Source organism: Eleginops maclovinus, chromosome 18 (genome assembly GCF_036324505.1).
Source record: "Eleginops maclovinus isolate JMC-PN-2008 ecotype Puerto Natales chromosome 18, JC_Emac_rtc_rv5, whole genome shotgun sequence".
NCBI classification, from domain to species: Eukaryota; Metazoa; Chordata; class Actinopteri; order Perciformes; family Eleginopidae; genus Eleginops; species Eleginops maclovinus.
In genome coordinates, this window is record NC_086366.1 from 23,113,656 (window position 1) to 23,140,045 (window position 26,390).

General features: G+C 38.3%; 1 protein-coding gene across 3 annotated transcripts in view; it reads right to left on the bottom strand.

Annotated features, from left to right (window-relative positions):
* bcas3 (BCAS3 microtubule associated cell migration factor) overlaps positions 1 to 26,390 on the bottom strand; it is a 290,982-nt gene that overhangs the window by 207,186 nt on the left and 57,406 nt on the right. For all 3 annotated transcript variants that reach the window (XM_063907800.1, XM_063907801.1, XM_063907802.1), the window contains exon 16: positions 11,953 to 12,103. In XM_063907800.1, coding sequence (XP_063763870.1) covers positions 11,953 to 12,103 — 151 coding nt within the window. The remainder of the gene's footprint in view (positions 1 to 11,952; positions 12,104 to 26,390) is intronic.

Genomic DNA, 26,390 nt, shown 5'->3' on the forward strand with positions numbered 1-26,390 from the left:
ATATCCACAGAAAGCCCAGTCTTTGAAAGGGAGATGCAGGGCAAGATAAAGTTGTGCTAAGGATATTGCGTTGGCTTACACCAATGAGCTCATGTTGGCTTATTTATTTGTCAGCGCTTCCACAAGATAAGTAATTTAACAAAAGTGTACAGTTAGCTAACCTCTAGCTATGAGGGATTTCTATTACTGCATGTTCTCTCTGATCATGGTACTTTTGAAGAGGATCCAGCCAATGCACAGCCTGCCAACAGTCCAAAAAATCACAGCTCCTCCTTAGGATGCATTGGAAGTTTATTCATCTGTGTTTTGAATCATCCTTTTCCTTTTGATCGCACTTCACTGGGCTTAAAAGCGTTGAGGTTTCTACCCTTACAACAGAGAGGCAAAGCACCAGCTGAAAGGGGGCTAATTCTGCTATCCATGAGAGGGACAGCAACCAGTTCTTGGAATAAACCTGGGTTAGAAGACTGATTTTGCCATTGGCACCAAGTTACATTACCAAATAGTTAGATGCATTAGACAACATAAAAATGTACTACAGAGAATTGAAAGGGGGTCACTAGAGAAATGTCTTTTTTCTCTCTTTCACATGATCTTGTTTTGTACGATTGCCTTTGATTCCATTTTCTTTGCAACTTTAATTCACTAAAGACTACTCTTGTCATTTCCACTTTTAATTTAACAAATAAGGACTCTTGACTGAGCTAATAGCTTTTCTTCAAGGGCATAATTCAATCTGCAACATCAACCATCAAAGTCGCTTTGCATTACTTTGCCTGGGGCTAACGCGAGGTGCCTCCAAGGGGGGGAAGGAAGTTTTGTGGCAGCTTCTATTTATTTTCAGGGCCCTCGAAGTAAACAAATATGATAAAGCTCACTTGAGCTGGCCATCCAGTGACAAAGAGCTGTACGACTGTCACTGAACTGATTCTGGGCCATATGGTTAATTCCAAATCAGAAAAGCAGCCTCTATTAAGGCTGAAACCAAGAAGGGGTAAAAAGAAAAGCAGAGAGAGGAAGAGAGAAAGGGCAATCATGTAGAGGACACATCCTTCAACGTCACATTTATTATTTTACAACAGCCCTTGGAAAAGAGGCAGCCTTGGGGCTGTCTCGAACCCACATCACTAATGACAACCACTCGGGGAACTCAGTGAACATTGGAGAGTGGCCATCACCGTGGAAACTAGGACTGTTTTTACCTTTCCCTATTGCGTTTGCTCCACAAGTGCTTCACTAGACATGGAAGTTTATTGAATAGTGTACAGAGTCTGATTTTGAAAATACTGTAATATATATTGGTGCAAATCCATTTTTTGGGGAAGAAGATTGGAGTCTGCCACCACAGAATTTGTGGAACTTGTAAAAAAACAAACAAAACTAAAAAAGTAACAAATGGCTAAAGGTTAAATTAGGGCAAACATATATTGGTTCATGTTTCAGGACATAAACTATTAGAGAAACAATATAGATTTAAGGAGCTCAAATTTGAGGGAGTTATTTTGACGGTCAAGATTGTGATGCTAATGATGTGTACCTTTGAAAAGTATACGCTCTGAAATCACTAAGGGCCTGGATTAAGCAGGAGATTGATGAAGACGGAAAGAAAAAAACGCTTCAATTAAAAAGTATGAGTGACTGACCACAACAAAAGATGAAACCCAAGACTTAGAAAAAAGGCACCACATGCTATTCATTTCCCCAAAGTGAATGGAGTCAACAGGGAGGAGCTAGAGAGCAGTGAAGGGAAAAGTTCCCTTCACTGAGACTGTCAATTGTCTCTCTATAAGGGACTCTCTCATGAAAACATTTTATTTTTTCAAAGTGTATACTGGAAGTACCTTATTTAACCAAAAACAGTGATGAAAAGACGTTCAATGCGGTTTCATACCCTGCAATGAAAAGTTCCTAAGATTGGCCCTTTTAACATTACAACTCAGAGCATCGCGAAATCAAAAGGTGAAAGTTAGTTTATTTTATCATTTGTTTATAATCTTTAAAATTCCTTTTGTTACTTTCGAAAGGTGTTAGAATGTTTTAACATGGGTTAAAAAGGAAGTAAACTTATTTAAGGGTGGCATTTATATTATAGTGTTCAGGGTAAGGGTTAGGGTTGAACCTCATGAGTTGAAACTGCTTGTTGTTACAATTTGAATAAGGTCTGAATGGAGAATGCACAAACTGTTTAGATAGGTCTGTATTGACTTTTGTGGTTGACCCCTCAGTACACTCAAACCTGAGTCTTAACTGAAGTGTTTTTCTCTGCTCACTCTGTGTATATCTGTTCCTGTTTTCTTTAATAGTGACATGGTATTTCATTAGTTTTGAAAAATGACATAAATATATATATATATATATATTTATATATATTTAGTTTTTAAATCATTTTAAATATGTATGTATATTTATTCTGTTTCCCTGTTGTCATTTATTATTTTAAATTTAGGATATCAAGGAGGTTAAGTGGCCTGGTCCAGGATGAAGAATAGCTTGCTCTTTTATAAAACTTGTTCTTCTTCATTTAATCTAACATGGCATTGTTGGATGAGAGCAATACACTTTCATAAGCTGTAAACTTTTAACTAAGTTATTGTGTTATAAGTTAGTAAACAGAATGCTTTACATTATTTGGTTCACCTCTAGTCCTTTGCTAAATACATTGTGAAGAGGAGGACACATCACTCACATTTCCATATCCACGAAAGACCATCACAATATGATTGGAAAATTAAAATGCACAATAACTCTGTTCAAACAAACAAACAAACAGCAAGATTAAAAAACTCTTAACAACATGTGATTAACAAAAATGCGTTATCCTTGAAATCACCCAAATGGAGGGTCCAAACCGATAAAAGATAAAAGACATGAAGACAGAGAAGTCACTATCTAGTTTCAAAGAAACCACAAGGCAACCAGACAAGAAGTGCATGACTCCTTACCATATGTCCCCTGGACATTTAATCTAGGGAATGGGAACTGCATTGCATTTTGGGATGGCCATAATGGACGATAGAATCTAGAGCAAAGGCAGGAGTAATCAATATGATGTATCCTTCAGCTTTTCAGCTGTTTGCATCCAAAATGAATATAAGGCAAAAGATAAATTCCTCCACACTATTTGACTAAATTAAAGTTATTTTAAATGTGTATTTATTAATTAAGAAAATGGACCAATCTTCGTCACTGATGTCAGCACCTATCTGGGGTTTGGAGTTAGTGCCCACAGCCGACAGCAATTTAGAAAACTTTGGGTAGAACATCAACAGATGTACAGGCGCAATGACAACTATGCCATCATCCGGACAGAAGTAAAAAAAAGTAGCTAATGTTACGCTAACTGAATGCAAACAAAAAGTTGGATTATTATGGATGATTAATCAACAGGTATATTTATGTTTACTGCAATATTTCATGTTTTGAATCCAGTTCCTTGTGTAGTGGTTTGTGTAACTGTAGTTCAGCAATGCTTTCTGACACGTAACAGTCAGCAGATGGCTTCCAACCAACCCATTCGTTGTCTCCCGATGATGTTCTCTATAATACGCTCTATAATCTAATGTCAAAACACAACAGTGCCTTCTGACCATGTTTAAGAGGTTTAAAGTGAAAACATTACGCTACTTCCTTTGCTGTACAGGTTAAATCACAGGTTTGGTGGTATCGTCCAAAGATGGCCGACTTTCTGTTGATGATGTCACTTTCCCATACCCTATACATTCAATTTTTCTGATGTATGAAACCTTTTTTTACTAAAAGACAAAGCATTAATTCACATATGAAACCATAGCTGGCAAAATAAATTAAAAAAAAATATGCCAGCCATACGCACATTTTAAACGCACAAAGTAGCTTTAACACAACCTCCTACTTCAAAATCACAAAAAGAAAATGTAAGGGTTTGAAAAAAGATATGAGGAATGTGTTGAAAATATAACTGGAGACAAATGAGAGGATGTGGTGTGCTGCAGCGTAGTACACAGTTGCATTATGCCAAAAGAGCCAAGGAGGGAATAAGCAAAACTCACCATGGAGTTTTAATGGAAAAACATCCCGCCCCAAAGAGGTAGGGTCTTCATGTGAGGGGGGTGGGGGGAGGGTGAAAGGGGCGGGTGGATACAGACATAGACGGAAAAAACATTATTAAACTAGCACACTTGAGCAAACACACTTTTCACATTACATACTTTTTGACATGTCTGTTTAAGTGCACAACACATATGAGGCAGGAAACAGAATGTCTGTGCACTAAGATGGATTTGAAAACCTGCGGGATGACTTGATGATTCATCCGCTCAAGCTGCTCCGTAAAGTGTGATACCATATATTTGGCAGATGCAGCATGGCCACAGACTTTGTTTTTTTTCTTTCTCTTCAGACATCTGTCATGTTTCATTTCTCCCTTTTCTTTAAAAGGGGTTCAGTAAATGTGCGGAAACATGTAGGTCTAAATCTAACGATGGGAAATTGTGTTTGAGATTGAGAGGTGTTTTTTTCCCATGTGTATAAAAACTGGAGACACGGATAAAACCAACAGCACTCAGGCATTGTTGAGACAAGAACTCGTTTGTTTGCATGCAACTTCTTTTCGTATTTTCATAGTCGTGTATTGTCTTTTCAATGTGCGTGTGGGCAAATGTGTTATGTTGACATAGTGTGTGTGTGTGTGTTTGTGTCATCCAGAGTGTAGTGTCTTTGTAACAGTGCATGTTTCTGATGTTTACAAGACATTAGGAGTGGGAGTGTGTTCCTGTGTTTATTCTGCATTTCTAGAGATAGTGACAGAGCTCCATAAACAGTTTACAGTAAATAAGCTTTTTCCCTACAGCAATAAAGGTCTGATGAGACTGAACTATGTCCCCGCCAGCCAACCTACCCCAGTCATGAAAAAAAAAAAAAAAAAATCCCTGGCCAACCAAAGCACTCTCCAGCACTTCCTTATTTTATCGCCGCATCCATCCGGCCCTCCCAATGATAGCACACAGTCTTCAATTAGTCTTGGTACATGGATGTGTAGAAAAATGTTCCGCTGGGAGAAAGGGAGCAACGATTTGCCTTGGAATTTCTTATTCCTTGGATACAACTTGAGAAATGACCATGCTGGTTGATGTAATAGAGGCCCCTGGTGAACTGCCACTTATCAAAGAGTTAGCGTTTACCCTCTGCTGAGCCTATCGAACCTGCTGAGCCCCCCACTCAGCCTCCAGCTGGGTAAATGGATGGACTCCAATGGGAGAGTGATGGACGAATGGGGTGAAATCTCATTGGGGGTAGCAAAGGCTAAGTAGGCTATGGGGTTTACAAGATGGCACTTACATTTCTCCCATTACTCTCTTGGAAGTTATTGTTAGTGAAATATACTGTTAGTGGCTTACACATTGATGGGAGTTAATGGCAGTAGAAGTTAAAGAACAACTGTCTAGTTAAAAAAAATGCGGAGAACATTCTCATAAAGTCCTTTCACTCTGAGTTTTTTGGCTAAGGGTTCACTGTGGCCCCATATACACGCATACTCAAAACAGCCATTAATAAATGGCTTTTTTACCATAGTTGCTTAACATTAATTGAAAATATTATAATTTGAGTAACTTTAACAAGGAGACAACTTGAACAAAAAAGCCACAAAAAAGTGTCTCCCAAGACCTAGTATGTATAATAAAGTACAGTATCCTCAAAAATTAAACTATACAGTTGTCCAACCCCTGATCAGCTGGGAACTTTTGGTGCATGATATCGCTTTTATTGTCTACCTAAATAAACTGTCTGTCTCTGCTGTCCATTAAAAGGCAAATATGTCCAAAAAATGTTGACCGAGCCTATGCTGTAGCAGTGCAATAATGATTGGTGTACAATTTGTATTGGCTACTTTGCATTGCATTTCGGCTGGGTGACAGGTGGCTGACGCTCAGGTTTAAAAATCTAACATTGCACACTGCTTAAAAAAAAGGAGGTGCTCCATGTGGAGCTTGCCGTTGTGACCATAGCAAAGGCAAAGGATGCCGTGTTTTGTGACGCAATGCCAAAGCCAGCCGTTTTGGTGAAGAAAAGTCCCAGGTCAGTGGCATTTTGGGAAACACAAGTAAAGCATGGGTCAGTGGAGTAAAAGGGGAGAAGGGAAGCCAGTGGGAGTGTTACTGAGATCAGGCGGGAGTGGAAAAGAGCCGAGCATTATCGACCTGTGAGGGCGACGACCCCACTCCCAGAGAATAATCGTTTTCACATTCATCTCTTAACCTTTTGGCTTTAATAGCAGCTCCGCCTGGGTCATTAAAACGGGAGGGAGGTAAGGTGATTTGTGCAAATGGTTTAGTCTTGCTGCCATGTGATGTCACAAACTGCATCTTTAAAGCCCATCCGCTCTCAGCGAGGCTCTGTACGACAATGGCTCTAGCACTGGGCTGGACGTATTAGAGTAATCTGAGGGCACATCTGCACCATGTCACAGGGTCTCATTAATTCTCTCTTCTCTGTTGTCTTTATCGTTACCTTGCCTGCACTCCATTTGCATTTGTCATCAGCAGGATTTGGTCGAGTGTGGTGTTTTGTTTTGCACGTCTTTCCATTTGGATTTTCATTTGTTGGTATTAAAGTGTGTAGATGGGATAAGTGTGCAATAGTTTGTCTGCTTGTAAATTTAAAATGTGTCACTTTCAGATTTGCTGGGTTAAACCCTCTGACAACTCTGGTCTTTTTTTTTTGGAGCTGCACATTTCTCTCTTAATCTTTTGACAGAGTCTACAGTGCCAGTTCACCAAAAGAGTCTTTTGATTTGGCGACAAAGGTCCTTCTTCTTTCTGAAGATTTCATTCATTTCAGGCCAACTTTCTACCAAATTTGTCTGACAGGAAACCAGACACTGACAATCCTCTTCTTGTTCGGCACTCTTAGAAGTGTTTGAGGGCTAGCAGAAGCTTGGCTGTGCTCCTCCACTCCCTGACCTGCACTTTTGGATGGGGGTTATCAGGGGGATGCTAAGCTACATCCGACTGTACCGGATGTAAGTGAGAAGGGTGCTTGAATGTTTACTTTGAAATATAAAATGCCGGCCCGGGCCAGTGGTGGAAGAAGTACTCAGATTTTATAAGTATGATCATTTTCAGGTTCATATTTCTATTTTGTGCTTCTTCTGTGACATGTTTCCATTTTTTAATGTTCAAAAAGGTCTTCATTTTTCTCATACTGCCTGTGCTGCAGCACCCTCTGTCCGAAACCAGAGCCAAGTCTGCTGTGATTGGTTAGCATGCCGGCTCTGTTGTGATTGTTCAACCGCTTACAGATGTCCCCGCCATCTCATACAATGTCTTGGAGCCAATAGAAACTTGAGTATTTCATAATGATGTGACTATAATAAGGAAGTAAACAAAGGGGTCTAATGGAAGCACTAAAGTACAACTCTTGAGTAAATGTAGATGATTAAATGTCACCACTGGCTGTTGCATTGCCTTCTTGGTAAAACTTGGAGTCAACGCTGAGGAGGACACAGGTTCGAATCTGGCCTGCTGTCACTTTACTCATGTCATCCCTTCTAGCTCCCCATTTCAAATCTATATCTCTAATACAGGCTAAAAATGGCCCCAAAAAGTATCCTCCCCAAAAAATACTAATAGTGAGGGAACTACAAAAAAGAAATTGCACATTGGTAGATATTCTATAGTCCATGAAGGTATCCATTCAATAAGCCTGGTCACACAAAGGGTGACAATTCTTCATCAAAGTGTCTATATGTGTGTGTGTGTGTGTGTGTGTGTGTGTGTGTGTGTGTGTGTGTGTGTGTGTGTGTGTGTGTGTGTGTGTGTGTGTGTGTGTGTGTGTGTGTGTGTGTGTGTGTGTGTGTGTGTGTTTCACGGCACAGTGCACACAAACACAGCCTAGCGGGGAATGTAGGTTAAGCAGCTGGTGTGTTCCTCTGCAGCCCTGCCAACAGTGATCTGCCCATACAGGTGTAAATACAGCTGCCGGACCATCCTCTCTCTCTCTCTCTCTCTCTCTCTATCCGACACACACACACACACACACACACACACACACACACACACACACACACACACACACACACACACACACACACACACACACACACACACACACACACACACACACACACACACACACAGATAGAGAGGACTGGCTGCACAGACAGACAGATGGTGCCTGGGCACTCCTGTGCAAGTATAGCGTGAAAGCATATGATATCAGCCCCCACTCTAGGGGCCAAACCTGTTGCTCCACTCAGTGTGTGTGTGTCGGTGTGTGTGTATGTGTGGGTGTGTGTGTGGGGGTGTGTGTGTGTGTGTGTGTGTGTGTGTGTGTGTGTGTGTGTGTGTTTGGGGTACTGGTGCAGCCGTGTGCATGCAGGAGCAGGCCGCACAGCTGCATGTCCTGATGCATTAATACTGACACCTCCTCTGGCCTGGATGGAGGTAAGGAGGAGGCAGCCTGGTAATGTCCTACACAGCCAAAATTCACGTTCTTAACTAAGTAAAGAGGGTGATAAATGAGGAATATTTGTGAAATTCATACATAAGTCGATGACTTCAGGGTTAAAAATAATTGTGGCTATTCATACATTTGTATGCGTGTGTGTGATAATACATTTTATTCGTATATTAACTTATTCCCCTGAGCCATTGAGCTTTATTGTCTTAACACACTTTAATGTCAGTGTTTGTTATATTTGACCTATTTAAGACCAATTTTTATAATGATGACATATCTGTTAAGTGACCAATTAGAAGTAAGGGTTAGATGAGTTTATTTTTAAGGGTATATTGATGGTGTTAAGGTATTTGTTTAGCTTGTAAATTAGGCTGTATATTACATAAACTTTCTATTAAAAGTGTTAGTAATATATGTTTGAAATACTTTCTGTAGAGTGTCTGGGCCCCTATTCTATAGTTTTGGGTAGATTATGGGCATCCCATTTCAAATATTATGATTATAACTGTAAAATGTAAACTGTAAATTGAGTTGAATTGCAAACATGCTTCCTCATTAACATGTAATCTGTTACTACCAAGTCCCGCAAGTCCTACTAATAGATAGAAGAAAGTACAAAATGTGTATGAAAATGTGCGTTGAAAATATTCCCCTTTTTCCTTCCACCAACCAAAATGTATTTGTACCGCAAAGTGTTGAAATGTATAAAGAAATGAAAGTCAGGATTAAATGTCTGTTTGGATTTTTAATGTTTGATGAGATTGTTTCCGATTTGAGACATTCCTGATTACATTTTATTAAGGCAAAGAGTTTGCTCACATATATATTTCAATTAAATGTGGAAGAAAAACTAAAAATTTGATCGAAACACACTTGTTATATTGTGCCTTTTCTCGATGGTTTAAAACAATATACTGCGGTATATTTTAAAGGAATAACCATGACAAACGTGTGGAATTTGGAAAGAGCAACACAAGAAAAAGAAGCACTTTGCAGCAGTAAAAAAATAATTAGAGAATAAATACATAAATAAATAAAAGTAGTTATTACTGCTTACCCATACACTTTGAGGCACAACAATGAACAAATAACTAACTTAAACATCCATTGGCCAGAAAAACAAAACAATAAAAATAAAATAATGATAATGATGAGTGATTAGGATTTAAAACTGACCAAAGAAGAAAACTGATAGAGAAGCAAAAATAAAAGTAAATGAAAAAAGAGCAATAGCACTACAGCAAGGACAGACAAATCTAATATGCACATTATTACAGATTACATAAAGATGAAAATAAACATTTAAATAATAATTTTTACTGAGAAAAGCAACAGAAAATGTAAAATGAACACAAGCAACACAAAAGCTCTCATTGAAAGGGAATTTAAGACAGTTTAAACCATTTAAATCCGACCGATTTAGAGAACTCTGCATCGTATGAGGTTCAACATTACAACTGCTAAAACCAAATGCAAAACCACCAGTGTCAGGACATCATGATAAATATTCCACAGCGGGACAAAGTAAGCAGTAATACGTGTCGCAAACCGAATGCACTCTGCACGTCATCTTAATGCTTTGAAAGGAAGGCTTAATGTTGGTCACCTCCACCGCAGTATCACGTCTCTAAAGCTCACTTATCAAATATCACACGAGAATAAATCCATCACTGTCCGTTCGCATCATTATAGCATTTCATATTCAAACACGGCATGAAAATTACATTTAAATAAAAATATTAAAATCATATTTGTGGAGCCACCTGTACTCTATGTAAATGCACTTAGCAAAGGCGTGTTGTTGCTCATGGTCTTAAAACTACATGATTTTAATGCATGGCGACGATCCAGGTCTAAAAGAAGACAAAAAATAACCGAGGACGAAGGTCATTTTAATTTGTTCTTATAATACTGAATGGTTGCAGGGTTAACCCGCATTTGCCGTGACTTGATTATGATTTTAAATTATGCTAAGGGTTTTATTCCTATTTTTGATGTGAATTATATGTTTTATCTGCTTTCCAAACAGCCCGCAGACGAAGTTCGCATGTCTGTTCTGCTTCATTAGCCTATGCAAAAAAGTGGTGGCCTGAGACAAGAAATCCATGAGCATCGGATGGATGCGAGAGAAAAAGCTCCGGCCTTTGTTGACACAATACAGTGTTTTTACAGTGTGATTGATAGAAAAAGACAGCAAATCACGGGACTGAAGTTAAGGATGAAATACAGTGTGATTTAAATGTTCTTCAACGGCAGCCAAACTGTAAATGAGTCGCGTTTGTGAGGCTGCCAATAACGCTTTGACTCTGGAGAAATCCCAGTTTAATAGTTTCAGTTGTAAATATACTCAGTGAGTGCATTGCACCTGAAAGACTTTTACAAAAGAGAGTTTTTATTTTAAACAATTACAATGGCAATGGAGGATTTATTCAAAAATGGAAAGCTTTTGTTAATTTTATACAATTTATTTTTTTCCATTTCATTTATGTTTTTACATTGTGTCTTTCACTTTGTTATTTAGCTTTTTTTCACATTGCATTTCTATGTACAGTATAGACTGTGTGGATACAGCTGAAGGGAAAAAGTGTGAGATTAAACTGAAGTAATAAAAAGTGATGTAATGTTGGAGTATTCTCACAGTATTGTCAATAATAATACATTTGGACAAAGAGCCAACACCCCTCTTCCTTTCCTTTATAACGTTTTTTTCTTCTTTTTATATTATTTTGTTTATTTATTAGAATGTTATTATAACTTAATTGTTCTCATGTTGTCTTTCACATGGCATCTCTGTGGATACAGCTGAAGAAATAAAACAGTAGACAAAAGTGTGTATATGTTTGAAGAGTTATATTATGAGTTAATTCCTTTATTCGATTTGTTGTGCATTTTGAAATATGTGTTTTGCTAAGCGTAAATGTATTGTCATACAACATAAATAAATACAACTATTTCTGTAACCTAGCATTTAGCATTTGTGAGCAGTGATTAATTACCCTGAATGATGCAATATAATGTAGCTGTAATCAAATGTATTGACCTTCTCAGGGTTTCTACAACAACTCCTGCTGTCATTTGGAATCAACAACAAATAAATAAAAGTACAACACATCCAAATTAAAATATTGTAAATCATTTCTGGCATTCCGAGGCAAGACTTATTCAAATGATTTGATTGTCCTTAACTCAAAAATTGGTCTTATTTATTCTTCACAGATGAAACATGTCTGTGGCTGTTTAGTCATAGAGACTAGGATCCACCAGTAATCTGGTAGCTATCAGTCGTATAATAACTTCTGTACTGTGTCTGTTAGTGTATAAAGAGATCATAAATGATTGACAAGTAAGGGATAATGTGTAGCAATCCGATCTTTGCTGTGAAACCAACCCCGATACGAGGAATCCTTGCTTACAGCTATATAACAATCGTTTTAGTATGTTTTTAAAGAAGGCTTATAAATGCACAATATGGGGTTAAAGTGAATTGTTAAGATGTGCATGAGTGTGCTTCCTTACCCGGAGCGCTTGGTGATGGTGCCCAGGGTCATGGGCTGTTTGATCTGAGCCAGAGGCAGCACCACGGTGAGGCTCGGCAGTGGGGCGAGCCGTGGGTTTCCCATGTTGTTGTTGGTGAAGTTGTTGTATGAATCCTGGCTGCTCAGCTTAGCTGGAAACGTAAAAATATACAGAATTAATCACATGAAAAATATTGGTTTTCTCTTTTGAGTGAAATATTTCAATCAAGAGCCTTCCCAGTAGTTGTACTGAGAATCCCATTGAGTGATATTCTGGTAAAACCTTTCACACTTAGTGTTTTAGTGTTCAGAGGTTCCTTGTTTATCCTTACAGATGATAGTCCTCAGTTCTAAATTTGAGTTGTATTAGAAATTCCCTCATTCACTTTTATCCATCACTCACTTTGAATTGCAGACTAGACGTTTATAGGGCTGGCACATTTTATCAAAACTTAATATCCAAATGACAAGTTTTTTTTAAGGCAAGGTGAAAATGTCATTGAGAATGAAGTATTATGCTGAAGCAGAAAAGTCTTGGCATACAAATGGTACTTTGGTATTTTGCTATTTTTTTTTAATATAGTTATTTTTGGGTACAACCGTCTTAAAAAGAATCACACAAACATCATTTAAAATATATTTTTTGATGACAGGGTTAATGTGTTTTTAAAATTATAATTTGGGCTGCATTATAGCTCAGTGGTTAGGGCTTGTGGCCCCAATGCGGTGTCTTTTGCCAAGTTGAACCCGCGGGAAGATTTCAGCCGGTGTCGTCCCCTCTATCTCTGGCCCCAAAGATATATATATATATATATATATAAAATTCCCTTGAATATATCGAATAATGTAGCAATTGCAATTTCAGTCAAAATAATCGCAATCATGGTGTTTACAAAGCTGAAACACCTTCTGTTACAAATAAAAACCTTGTTTGAATTTACTGAGCACTCTTATATTGAAGCTTTAAGCCCAAACCTTCTCTCTCTCTCTCTCTCACACACTCTCTTTCTCACACACACACACACACACACACACACACACACACACACACACACACACACACACACACACACACACACACACACACACACACACACACACACACACACACACACACACACACACACACACACACATAACCCTAGGTTCAAGGCCTCCTGTGGAATGATTGGAAATAACCAGATCAAGATGCTACATTACAAAGGCTGTAGCTCGGCTTTTAGTGCCTAGCAGTCTGTTAATCAAGGCCAATCAACACAAACACACACACACACACACACACACACACACACACACACACACACACACACACACACACACACACATGGAGGATACAAAGAAACACATCTCAAATCAAATGCAGCTCAAGCAAAACATAATCAGACCATGTCAAAGGTCTAATGAATGTAACCAGGTATACCAGGAGAGAGGCTGCTAGCTTGTGACACTCACTCTTTAACTAAACACATACTGTGAACTTCCATCGATAACACTTTAGCATTTGTTGGCAAAGCAAGCTGAGATTTCGGAAAATAATGTATGCGATTGTGTGCATGTAAAACAAACAAATGTTTTTTTTTTCTTTTCAAACGACAAAGCGAAAGCATATATATCATAGTGTAAAATAGCATGTGGAAAGACACTTTTTACCTGTTGTTCAATCATTAATATGAGTTTAAAAACACAATAAAAGAGTTCTAAAGCCGTTGAATTCAGACATATTGTATATTACTGTTGGCAAAATCCTGAGTTTGAGTTGTAGCCAAGTTTTATGACAATTCAACTCAGCTTTATGCAACATCTTGTCAACAACATTTTTTTTCAAATGGAATTCTATCTACTGAAAACAACTCCTTTAAAAATTAAAATATTGTTATTATCGGACTCAGTTTCTCTTGTGGCGGTTGAATTGCGATACATCATGTTTCAGTACTTATCAATTGCAAGCACAGTTCCATTTACCTCCATTGTATATGGACGCAGGCAGAAATCTCCAAAGCTTATTTCTAAACCGCGACAAAAAACTGCATGGCAACATACCACTAGGGCCAAGTTCATTGTTATGTTGTTACAATGGGAAAAGAAACAGTCATACAGAAACAGTAACAAAGGAACATTACACTATAGGGGGAAAGAAATGTGGCTAATAAAACAAATATGTCCCCGTAATCCTGTGACAAAGCCACGACAAATACAGTGGACCCTGCAGCCCGGCTAAAAAAAAGTGCTTTCAAAAGAAATAAAGAGCAAACCACAATACGCTCTCTGAATGTTTTCCTTGTTCCATTTGTTGCCTTAATAGATGAGTGACAGCCCCGCAGTATAAAGGAATGAAAAGGAGGGGGGGGGGGGGGGGACGACGACGCAAAGACAAAGAAAACAAGGCAGACATCAAAGGTTACAATAAAGGTAGAGGAGGAGAGTGCCTTGTCATTCTTTGGAAAGGAGCGATCAAGAAGAGGCTGAATGCGAGCGGAAAGGGACTGCTGAGTGTTTTGGACCAGTCTTTTAGATCATTAACGTGTAGCTCTGAGTTTCAATAGTCCTGCCAAACCTTCGCTTTGTGGGCCTCTAAAGGGCTGTCCTTCAGACCTCTGCTGGCCCACAATGCCACATGACCTTCAGAGGTGGAGAGGAAGAACATTACACAAACTTGTCCTTCATTTCCTTCTGCTCCTCTATTGGTAGGACTAACAGAGGTCTGTACGGGGGCAGATCCTGAAAGTTCACCAGATTTCAAAAGCTACACCCTGAGAGCTTGGGCAGCCACCTTTTGTGTTGAGGGGAGGGGGGGGAAAATCTGTACAGGAAGCAGCCTGAATAGCCATAATGGTGCTTCAGCAAAGAAGGGAGTGGAGAGTTGAGATTTAGGGGTGGGGGTGTTGATGAATTTAGCATCGTCATTCAAAAAGGACTTTAGCTTCACTGCTTTATATGCGGTAGTCCCCCACCCTTGAAAAATAAGCCTCCCTGCGAGGTTCTAGAACAGAATTGATCATCATGCCTGGCTGTCACTCAAGGCCAAACGCTCCTCAACTGTCATAACCCCACCCCCCCAGTGAAAAGGGGGAAGACAAGTTAATGTGGAACGTGTTGGAGAACACGGACGGGCAGAAGATGATACATGGGAAGACAGCTTGGATGTCTGAGAGACAGGCAGCAGTGATATGTGTGTTGGTGTGTATGTGGTGGGTTATAGACAAAATGAGTAAAACAACTGATAAAGGGAAGGTTTACCTCTACAAATGTCAAAGATTGGGAGTAGAAATCAGGCAGGTCCATCATTGCTTTAAATTTCAGAATAAAGACTGCATATGTTTTTTTGGAAATGTGGGAATATATTATTGCTTTTTATTAAATCCCAAACATATTTATACTCTAAAATGTTATTTCTATCTTGTATTCTTACCTGTCTTGTTTTTAAGATTGTTTTAGTTTGTGTTCACTTATATAATGTGTTCCTTTTGTGTCGTAATGCTTATATATGTTTATTTTTCAAGCAATTTGAATAGCCTTCCTGTTCAAATGTGATTTATTAATAGCCTTGCAAACTTTAAATTTAGTTGTGAAGCCAAAGAAAATCCAAAAGCCTTAGATCACAATATTTATTCTGAATGTAAGGAATACCGGCCATATTTATCACAGGCGATATTTTCCTTGTACCATTATTAAAACTTGTACCTATCAATGATAGCACATTACTACAGACATACTTTTTATAGCAGCACAACTAATGTTGATGGTATAAAATTAATTGTTTAGTTGCCTGTTGAAATGTAACTAAACTGAATAACATTTTAACATGGTCTTACATTTTGCTAAGGTATATGGCTATTTTATTACATAACAACTTCTAGAAGGTAAGTCAGAAAGGAAAAAAGGCGGACCAAGGTTACTACAAAGAGAAAGAGAGAGGGAGACAGATGAAAAAAGTCCGTCAGACAGACAGATAGCCCTCGACGGAGGCCATGATTTGATTAATGACCGGGGTGTGATGTGCCCAAGCACTGATACATGACATTCCCATGGAAAAAAGATCCATCAATGCAAATCCAGCAACGTCGAGTCGTCCGGAGAAAACTCTGACCCTGCCAAAAAGTCACACTGTCACCTGACCCTCGTCTCCTTTTAATCCAACCATCCATCCAGCTCCTCTCCATCCATCCATCCGTCCATCTGTCCCTGTCTCAACAGCATTTGCATTCTCTCCTCGCATTAAGCCTCTCGCTCTAACCTTCGCACTCTTTCCCTCTTCTCAGCCAGTCCGTGACACGCTATCTCATGTTTCTCTCCCCTCTTTTAATACGCAATTTGCATCCAATACAAGCAGCAGGCTGCCGATGAGTAGCCAACGTGCAAAAAGGACAAGCTCTGAAGACCGTGTGTATCCACAGACACTGTGTCTTATTTGAATTGTTCTGCCAGAAGAGAATATTTCAGTCAAGGGAAAAGAAAACTCTAGCAGGTCAGAAAAGGATCTGGGTTAAGAAGCAGAGTAAGGAAGAGAACAAAGTCCCTGCAGGGGAATACTTTTTTTATGGTTTTGACTAGACTTTATGCTTTTGGACAGTCGATATATTTTGCTTACTTCCTGGCCAACAAGATGAAACCCTTTTCTCTGCATACAAAAGGCAACAGTTGTAGTGTGTAACAACAACTGTATAACAGTTGATTAATTTGTTCAACAGCATTGGACTCTTATCAGAAAGAATAAAATCTCTGCTACAGCTTTTAGATCATGAATCTTAGCCTACCATTATTATAGACTCTCATTGCATATATAGCAATTATGTTATATTAAAATATGGGCTGTTTTGCGTAACCTCTAACACTGCCTGCCCTAAAATTAAGGCTCTCTTTCCTTATAACTTTGGATATACTGACCAATAAATATCCCTGGCATCAAGTGTTCAGAACCAAAGCAATGATTGGAAGTTTTTTTAGCTTGTTAATGTATCTCTTTCTGATAACAAGAAGAATGGACGGTGCTATATACATGCAGTCCATTGCCATTTAACATATTGTTGTAATAGGATAAAAATATTGTTTTTACATTGGTAATAAAACACAAGTACTGTATTTGCTTTAACAATGTAAGTTTTTACCACCACTTCTAAGTGCAGTTTTATTCAAATTAGCCTATATCAGCTACAATGTATCAGTCTATACCAGGGGTGACCAAACTTTTTTCACTGAGGGCCACATACATTACCGAAATACATACAAAGTGCTGGGCCACTCACTAGAGGTGAGGTATAATGCCTCATAAGTTGAGTTTTAAGTGAACAAAATCAATCAAATGTAGGTAAATTATGCTTCATACTTGAAAATGCTTTAAGAAAAAAAAAAAAACCTAAATCACAGCTATCCATAATGTTTCATTTGTTTCAAGTGTTGAAAAATCATTCCTTAAAACAGAAGCCTGAAATTTGCTTATAATAAGGGAAAATAGGAAGGGTCTATTTCAAGCTTGTTATGCAATTACGTTTTTGGGCTTTTTTATCAACTAAGATTTGCAAGAAAAACATTTTTTACTTTATTTTACTGAATTTATTTGATATGTGGGCTTATTAACACATGATTACTACTGTGTTATATATGTTGAAGTATATATTTAATCAGTACAATATAAGAAGAGCAAAAGTTGGGTGCTTTTCTGAATTAGCAGAGGGCCATTTCAAAATAGACAACAGGCCTCAGTTGGCCCCCGGGCCGTAGTTTAGACATCCCTGGTGTATACCCACTTTCCACCATTCATACCTTGATGGTCCTAAAGGAGGGAGGGATTAAAGCAGGGGATTGAAAAAAAGAGGGGTTGGACTCTTTTTGTGCCGAAGAAGAAAGCGGTTCTGCTATCCCATTTCCCCAAAGTATTATTATTAAAACACTAACTTCCACAGGCGGGAGGAAAGAGGGAGACAGAGATGAACGCAGGGAGGGCTCAAAAAGGTCGAACACAAAGAGGGAAGGAAAAAAAGGAAGAAGGAGCTGGGATCCCCACTGGACAGAGTAAAAACAAATTAAAAGAGCCCTTATAAAACACAGATGCTGCAAAGAAAATAAACTTCACAGGATTTACTGTTTTGCAAAGGAATCGGAACACGGGTGGAAAAGCCATCATGTCATCTTCTTTTCCCTTGTCTCTCAGGTAACCTCGCAGCGGAGGGATCTATCTTCTCAGTTTCGCCTTTCCCGCCTCTCTTTTTTCTCTTTGCACGAGCGACCACAATGCTTGTTTACTATTTGCAGTCGAAGCTAAGAGTGGAGGTCAGGCTGGCCTGTGTGAAAATGGCTTCCTGCCCAGTCCTCCGCTCCCAAACGGCAAGCTAACATTTTTTTAATATATTTTCATTGACATTTCTCATGTCAGGGAGCTAATAAAAAAACAAACACTCAAAATAAAATTTAAAAAATGCCAGGACACCATTTTTTTCCTTCTATTCTTTCATAATATTTGAAAGGTAAATAAGGGAAGAAAGTGCTGTGAAAGGAGTTTGTGTTGTAATAAGGAGGAATAGACCCTAGCAGTGAAGACAAACAAATGATATACACTACATCCAAAACCACTGATTCACACTTCCTACGCACAGCCCATCATAATCATAAGAAAACAATCAGGTGAATGGAACATGCGCTAACTTAAAAACACAAACAGCACCCTGAAATCAGATATCTAAGTTTACAGCATGTCCGTATTTATCCGGCTTCATCAGACATGACTGAGTAACCAGCAAGAAGAGCTGGAGGGGACAGGGGGGGTCAGACATCTCTACCGGATCAGATGACATCCACAACCCAACATTATGTGCGTGTCTGTGTGAGTGCGTGGTGCCATCATCTGATTTGTGTCAAGGAGCTAGTAGCTCACAGGAAAGAGTGATGTTGGGAAAGCAGGAGGTGTGTGTGCGTGCGTTTTGGCAAGAGGGGGTGTAAACAGATGCACACACACATCATACACACTTACAAACCAAAGGAGAGTAAATAGGAGAGGCAGAGACAGTTGGAGAAGGAAAGAGTTCATTACATGGTTCCCGTTACGCTCTTTATTTCCAGATTTCAACATAAAAATAAAAAAAGGGTGAAATGTTGAAACTTCTGTAAGATGTAAGTGATTGGTGCATTTATTTTAATAAAAGTGAAAATAACTTGTTTAAACCTGATATATTTACATATATTTTTGAGATCTATTTTCAAAAGTATTTCAATATTATACAGACAGCATTAACTTATTCGATACACACTGTTTATACTGTCCATACTCCATAAACTCATATCTCCAGTATTCTAAATTATATTGTATAAACTGTAATTTATTCTCTATTTGAATCTCTGGTTAGATGCTGAACTTCATTTTGCCGTCCAGGTATCAGAACTGTGTAGAATGTGGCTTAAGTTTATTTGTGTTGGATTTGGCAGGACTTATAAGGAAATAAAGGACTCCAGCGACAATCATAAAGTAGAGTAGGTTAGAAAAAAACATCTTAATTTCATCGTATTTTTCATCTTCAACACATGGAATTAATTGCATATTGCTTGTATAAAATACAATCTAAATTACCTTTGGTATTATATATAATAACACAAAAAGAGCGGGCAAAATAATTAAACATTTCCTACATAACCAATCTATGTTATTGGTGATTTTCCTTTAAAAAAAAGAAAAATGATGATTGACACTGAAGCTGTGAAAGTAGTCTGAATAGTAAAAAACACATTATGATGTCAATTTAAAGTTTGACAGTTTAAAAGAAAGGCGTGTAATGTGAATTTAATAGGTTAACTTTGCCTTTGAAGCGGGAATATATCTAGTGAGTAGTGTATATGGATTACTATATTTACTGTTACAATACACCATAAACCATTCGATACATTGTTCCTTTTAGTTTCCTCTTCCTATATTGCATTGTTTGAGGAACTTAACATGTTTATTGACAAAACTATGCTGTACCTATTGTGCATGTGAAAAATAAAGCCTTTGAATCTATGATCAATAAATTAACAAAAATGCCCTCGGTTTTAGTTCAGAATATCTTGAATTTCTATCGAAATTAATTGGTGTTAACCCTAACCCTAAATATTTAGTACTATTTTTTTTCAAAGATGACCCATGTCAAATAATTGTATTTGTTCGTATATTGTATACCCACAAAGGATAGGTGTAAGTGATGTACAGTATACAATGTATAAAAGAAAGGTGATGAGGTTATTAACTGACATGTTAAGTGTAAAACCAACACTTTTACTGGCTTTAAGCTTCAAAACACAGAAAAACTCAATTAAAATAAGAGAAAACAAAACCCATTATCCTCACACTGCAGCGGAACAAAGGTGGGATGTAAAATCTATTGAACCTGCGACAAGGAAAAGCTTTGGCTTTTTTCAGAGCGTGCCTTTTGTGTGTAATGGCAAGCCTGCTTTATTTTATTTTTCTATCGCAGTTTTGCAAATCAAATAATGATGAGTGCAGTGGCGGGCACCCAGTGATAAGAGAGCTTAGTGGTTGTGGAGATTGTGTTATTAGGGTTTGTATAAAAAGGACAGAGGTCTTTGGCGGTGCCCCAAACGCGGGCCAAGATACATATTCTTCACACTGTGTATTTTTGGTCGCTTTAAAAGCCCTAAAAGTACAGGGGAAGGCTAATTTTTAGAGTAAACAGCTTGTTCGATTGCTGTGTGGTTTTGCGCTGAGCTCTCCATTTATTGACTCAAGCCGAGCGGGGCTCTGGCCGACCGCAGGGGAGAAGAAGCCTGCCGGTGGAGCCGGCAACAAACACAAGCCACTACAGCTTACCTTTGATGGCACACACACTGTAACAAACACTGTTAAATCAAATGTACTGAGTAATGTACAAAGCCCTAATCCTCTTGACGATATGGCAGGTTGAGGGAAAAAATGCTTTTAAAAGAACATCTGCTCCTTTTAGAAAAGCTATTTGTAATTTTGTATTTTCTCTGCAACCATTTGTTGGGCAAATTATTACGATTTATGGTTTAAATGTGATTCTGGATTGTATGTGTCAAAAATGTAAGGGCAATAAACACTTCTCAGAAAAAAGAACACAACTTTATTTTCATAGGTTTAAGAAATGATAAAGATCCAATTAAAATGGTCCTTCTGTCCTCTATGGTAATATGGAAACAACAAGAAAAAGGAACGTAAATGCAAAAATGTCAAACAAATCCAGGAATGTTTTTTTTTCTTCATATACAACAGTACAGTGTTCAGACTGCCTCTTTAAAAGAGAAGAAAATAAAAGACGGCTGAAAGTTGTTTTAGTTGAAGGAAGGGACCATTCATTAAAAAAGCCAGAGAAAAGCTCCGCTCCTCTTCTGCTGTTAGATTTGTATCAAAGCAAAACCCTTGCAGCACAACTCAAGCTTTTCAAGTCTTTTCCTGTCTCTGCTCCTCCCTCTGCAAACCGCTGAATCCTGACCTCACAGCACCACTCAGAGGACAACTCCGGTACTAAAACACAGGGATACCACCAAGCTTTAATGTCTATAATTTAGGGTAATTATACCAAAGTGTTCCATTAACTAGTATTCATAAATCCTTCGCTTTACTAACAAATTCCATTAGATCATAACATACTTTTTTATGGCATGAACAACTACTTTTTATTTATTTGATAGATTGATCTAAAGCAACTTACATACACTTTTGAAGCAATTTTGGGGGTTAAGTATCTTGTCCAGGGACACTTTGACATGTTGACTTCTTGAGGTGGGAATCGAACCAATAACCCTCTGATTGGTAGATGCCTATTTACCCCCTTTGTCATGGTTACCTTAATAGTTAGCTATCGTAATCATGATTTGTCACCACTATTTTGCTGTTATGGTTACACTCGGTGATTGGTAAACTACCTCGGCATATGATTGCATGAGGATTTATGGGTAAAAAAATCACCAATGTTGTTATGTAAAGAAACATTATGTTAAACCAGCAGGTTTATCTTTGCTAGAATCATATTGGATTAATGATAATGTCCTCTGTATTTTCAGCAATTTAAATTTGGAGATTGCAACTATATTACTCTATTACTAAATGTGACTGTTCTGGTATTTTTGGTTGGGGGTTGCGTGTGTTACAGGTATACAGAGGAAAATAAAGAAGTACAAGTAGAAATACTACAGTGTAAAAATACTAAATAATTGGCATCAAAATATAAGTACTTATTGTGCAAGATGTCCTATTTTAGAATAATCTATAATCATTAACTGGATTATTATTATCATTCATGCATTAATGTGTTCATCATTGCTGGTAAAGGTGGAGCTAAATTAATTACTTGATATACTGCTGCTCAAAATCTTAACCTATAATATATCATAGTTTATGATATATTATATTTTGCTTATAATCTGAATTTATGAAGTAACTATTAACTGATTTTCTTCAATGAATGTAATGGAGTAAAACGTACAATATTGGCTTCAAAATGTACAGTAAGTATGAAGTAGCATAAAATGAAAATACTTAAGGAAAGTACCCCAAAATCGTACTTAAGCACAGTACTGGAGTAAATGTAACACCACTGCAGGCATCGTCAGTGGCTATCTAGGAAAGGCTATGGATGCTATAACAATACAGTGGGGATGTAGAAGTTAGAATAGGGTGTTTAAAAGAAAGTGCAGAAAATTTAATTACAAAAAATATGACCAACATGTGGGCCTGTGGTAGCTTTACGAACGCCGGTTAGCTCAGTCTGGACGCTGATCCAAGACAGCTCATCATGATGACATGATGGAATCTGGACAAGTCATCTATCTCACTGTTTCATTCTGCTACACGTTTTTGAAATTAGCATGCTAACTTGCTCTGTTAAACCCATCTACAATCTGTGTGAAGCCAAGATTTCAACATACTCAACTGTACTGTATTCAACTTACTACAGTATACAGTCAAAACAAGGACACACCAATGTCATGTACTAAAGTGTCACACACCGGCAGTTATTAGGTCAAGTTTCCCTGGCATCGTCCTTGGTGTAGAGTTGGTGTTTTTCACCATGGGCCGATGACTGACAGAGGGGAGGAGGGAGGCAAGATAACACCAAAGTCCAAACCCAAATAAGCAAACGGTCAGCCTCTAATAGCAGAAAGGAAGTGTCCCTTTATCAACAACTGAATTAACTGTTTCCCGTCACACCTTGTTTTTTGCCGCCCCCGTTCTCTCTGAACCAGCGCCAAAGCCCAGATGGCTCAGTGATCGGACCACCGGGGCTTCTGCGGGGTGAGGAAACAAATCTGTTGCTCTGACTAATAGGCTCGCACTGATGTGTTTGACCGGAGTTGTGCGTAAACACGTTAACAAAACATGTATTCCATTCTGGATGTAGACCTCTGAGCAGCAGATGAAAGCCTGATCTCAATCTACTTTACAATAGAGGGAAGAACAGTCTCTCACAAAGAATTATGAACGGGGCTCAGACAAAGAAGCATGAAACATTTGTCATTTAACATTGTTTTACTGCAGACAATTGCACAATCTATTTTTTAAATATTTTTTTTCATAACCTTTATTGAAGCGTTAGTGTTGAAAGAGGGAGACAGAGGGGATAACACGCAAATGGTCCCAAGGTGAATTGGAACCTGCGTCCTCCTCAAGACCCATAAATGGGCTGCCAGCTCTATAAGTCTATACAGCTAGCCCAAAAATAATGTATTAAATTGTAAAACAATGCATTATACTGATTTAAAAATAAATAAGTATCATCTCTCAAACTCTCCCAAATGGCTCATAATAATATGATAATAGATTAATATGCAGTGTTTTGAGGTTTTACTTTTCACAATCCTCATCCACATGGTTGAATTTAGAATTATGAACACATCTTTTTTTGTATTTAAAAAAATCCCAGTCTCAGATTCTCTGACTTAAACAGTCTGTTGTTTTTGTTATTATTAATATAAACTAAGTTTGGTGCTGATTTTAAGGAAAATAAAGACAATGTGAGTCTTCCAGCCAATGCAGAGAAGAGCACCCTGCTTTATCAAACACTCAGTGGTGAAATGTTACTCAAGTGCAGTATTGAAACACCATTTTGCCATCATTTCTACTCTACTTGAACATCAGTATTTCATGCAAAGTTGTACTTCTTTTTTACATTTCTGAAATAAATATTTAACTTTTCGCCCTCCGCTACATTTATTTAAAACTCATAGACATAGATATGGTGATACGATACAGTACTACTGCTGTACTGTTTCCTGTGATGAAAAGAAAAAAACAATATTCTATGAAAATATAATGCTGTCCAAATAGCTAATCTGCATAATTTACTTTTCGTAGCTAAAGTACATTTAGCTGATAATACCAGTGTCTTTTTAAAGATGACATATGCTCATTTTCAGGTTCATATTTGTATTGTGTGCCTCTACTGTGACATATCTCCATGATTTAATGTTTAAAAATCATATTATTTTTCTCATACTGCTGTGCTGCAGCACCTCTTTTCACCCTCTGTCTGAAACCAGAGCCCACTCTGCTGACAGATGTCCCGCCCCTTAGCCTATCAGGTACAAAGTGTCAGAGCAAACCTCCCTATGCAGGGAACTTTGCCTTTGCAGGCTATTTACATGCAACTGTAACACACTACAGGAAAGGGAACACCCCAAAAAAGCATAACAGGGCCTCTTCAAGTAGCACTTTGAATTCAGGGATTTTATTTGTAATATGAGTATATTTAGAATGTAATATTTCTCCTTTAATAAAGTAAAGAATCTGAGTACTTCTTCTACCTCTGCATACAGTAGTCCTCTGTGGTTGGATCCAAAAACATTTTAATAATACAACTGTACAGTGGCTACCATATGCCGGGTACTGCCTCAATAACCTCTTCCCTTTGTACAGAAACTGCACTTACTAATCAAGACTTGTGTGTGCCGGGCCACAGACCAGCCGCGCTTTACAACGTGGAACTGTCACAATATAAGTCCTCACTTTGAATCTCAAAACATTGATCAAAAAAAGATAAAAATAACCTATGAAAAAAAGGGATGGGGGTGGAAATTTAACTGTACACAGGAACGTAAATAGCCATCCTAGATTTTAACAGTGACAAGAAGACGGCAATTGCAGCCTCTATTTTTAGGCTCGCCGGTGGCCTGGGCTGGCAGCTTTTGGGGAGGATGTGTACTTTTCTTCAGTTCCTTTCCAAAAATCAACGCTGTCCTCACTGGCGACAATCACAGAGCAGCTGTTGTGGCTAGGTGGCCTGGCCCCGGCTTGCCTCACCCTGTTGCTCTCTGCCAGCTTTTGAAAAGTGCATTCAATGCCCAAAACTCACACCCGGGACACAAAAACAGACAGAAAAGCGTGTGTGACCTAATGTGTTTTCATCCGGTGAAATTTCCGCAAATTATGGAGGTTTTATCAACGCTGGCGGCAGCGGTAGTGATTGAGGGGGGCTGGATTTCTAAATTTACATACGGCAGGAGGCTTCGGAGCCAATTTGTTTAAAATGACAGACACACAGAGACCTACACGACCTTGCACCAGACACATGTGTCTGGTGAACTGATAATGACCTGTGATTTGTGTTCTTGGTTTGCACCATGTAAATATACATGCTTGCTTCTGAGGGTGAGGATCAACTTGTACTGGTGCAACAGCTTGGGTGAAAAGTGTAATTTAACATTGACTAAATTCTCCGCGCAACCCCCCAAAACATGTCTCCACACGCAGACAATTGTAATTTATGAAATAATGGAAGGTCAATGTCACATGTTACATTTATAGAAACGACTTTATGAAGTCCAAACGCTCACTCATTGGCCCCATTCCAAGCCGACCCCTACAACCTTCAACTGTGACATAGGGAACTCCGCTGTAGTCACACTCCGAGCTGAATGAGGCCCCTTATTTAAGGTGTAGGATGTAAATACAGCAGCGAGCTTCGAGAAAAATACTGTGTGGCAACATTTCCGTAACCAAAACCTTTTGTTCCTTTTTTGTAAACCTTTTCTCACTTTAAATCTGACAATTATTAGCTGCTTTAACAACCATGCATGTGTATACTGTATATCTGTCTTTAAAATGCACACGTCTACCATTGTCTGGAACAGACATGGGTGTACATGATCCCTAGTAACATAATTAAAATACAATGTAACATTCAAGTTGTTTAATCTGGACCCATGCAGACTCGCTGTTGGAGGGTTTAATAACTCCCAATCGCCACTAGTTGGTTTGAAACGTAATGTGGAGACCCTTAAAGCAAAGTGTAGATGGGTAGGGAAAGGGTGTAACGGTCGGATTGGAATTAACCATAAGAGTTTCTCAACTTCTCAGGTCATTCATTTTCTGAAGAGCTAATCTAAGCCTACCAACCAACTTGTGGATAGATAATGGAATATCTGGTCTCATTTGAGAGAAAAAAAAATGGAAACATAAATAGAGAAATGTATTTCCTTAACATGGCAGTAAACTGACAG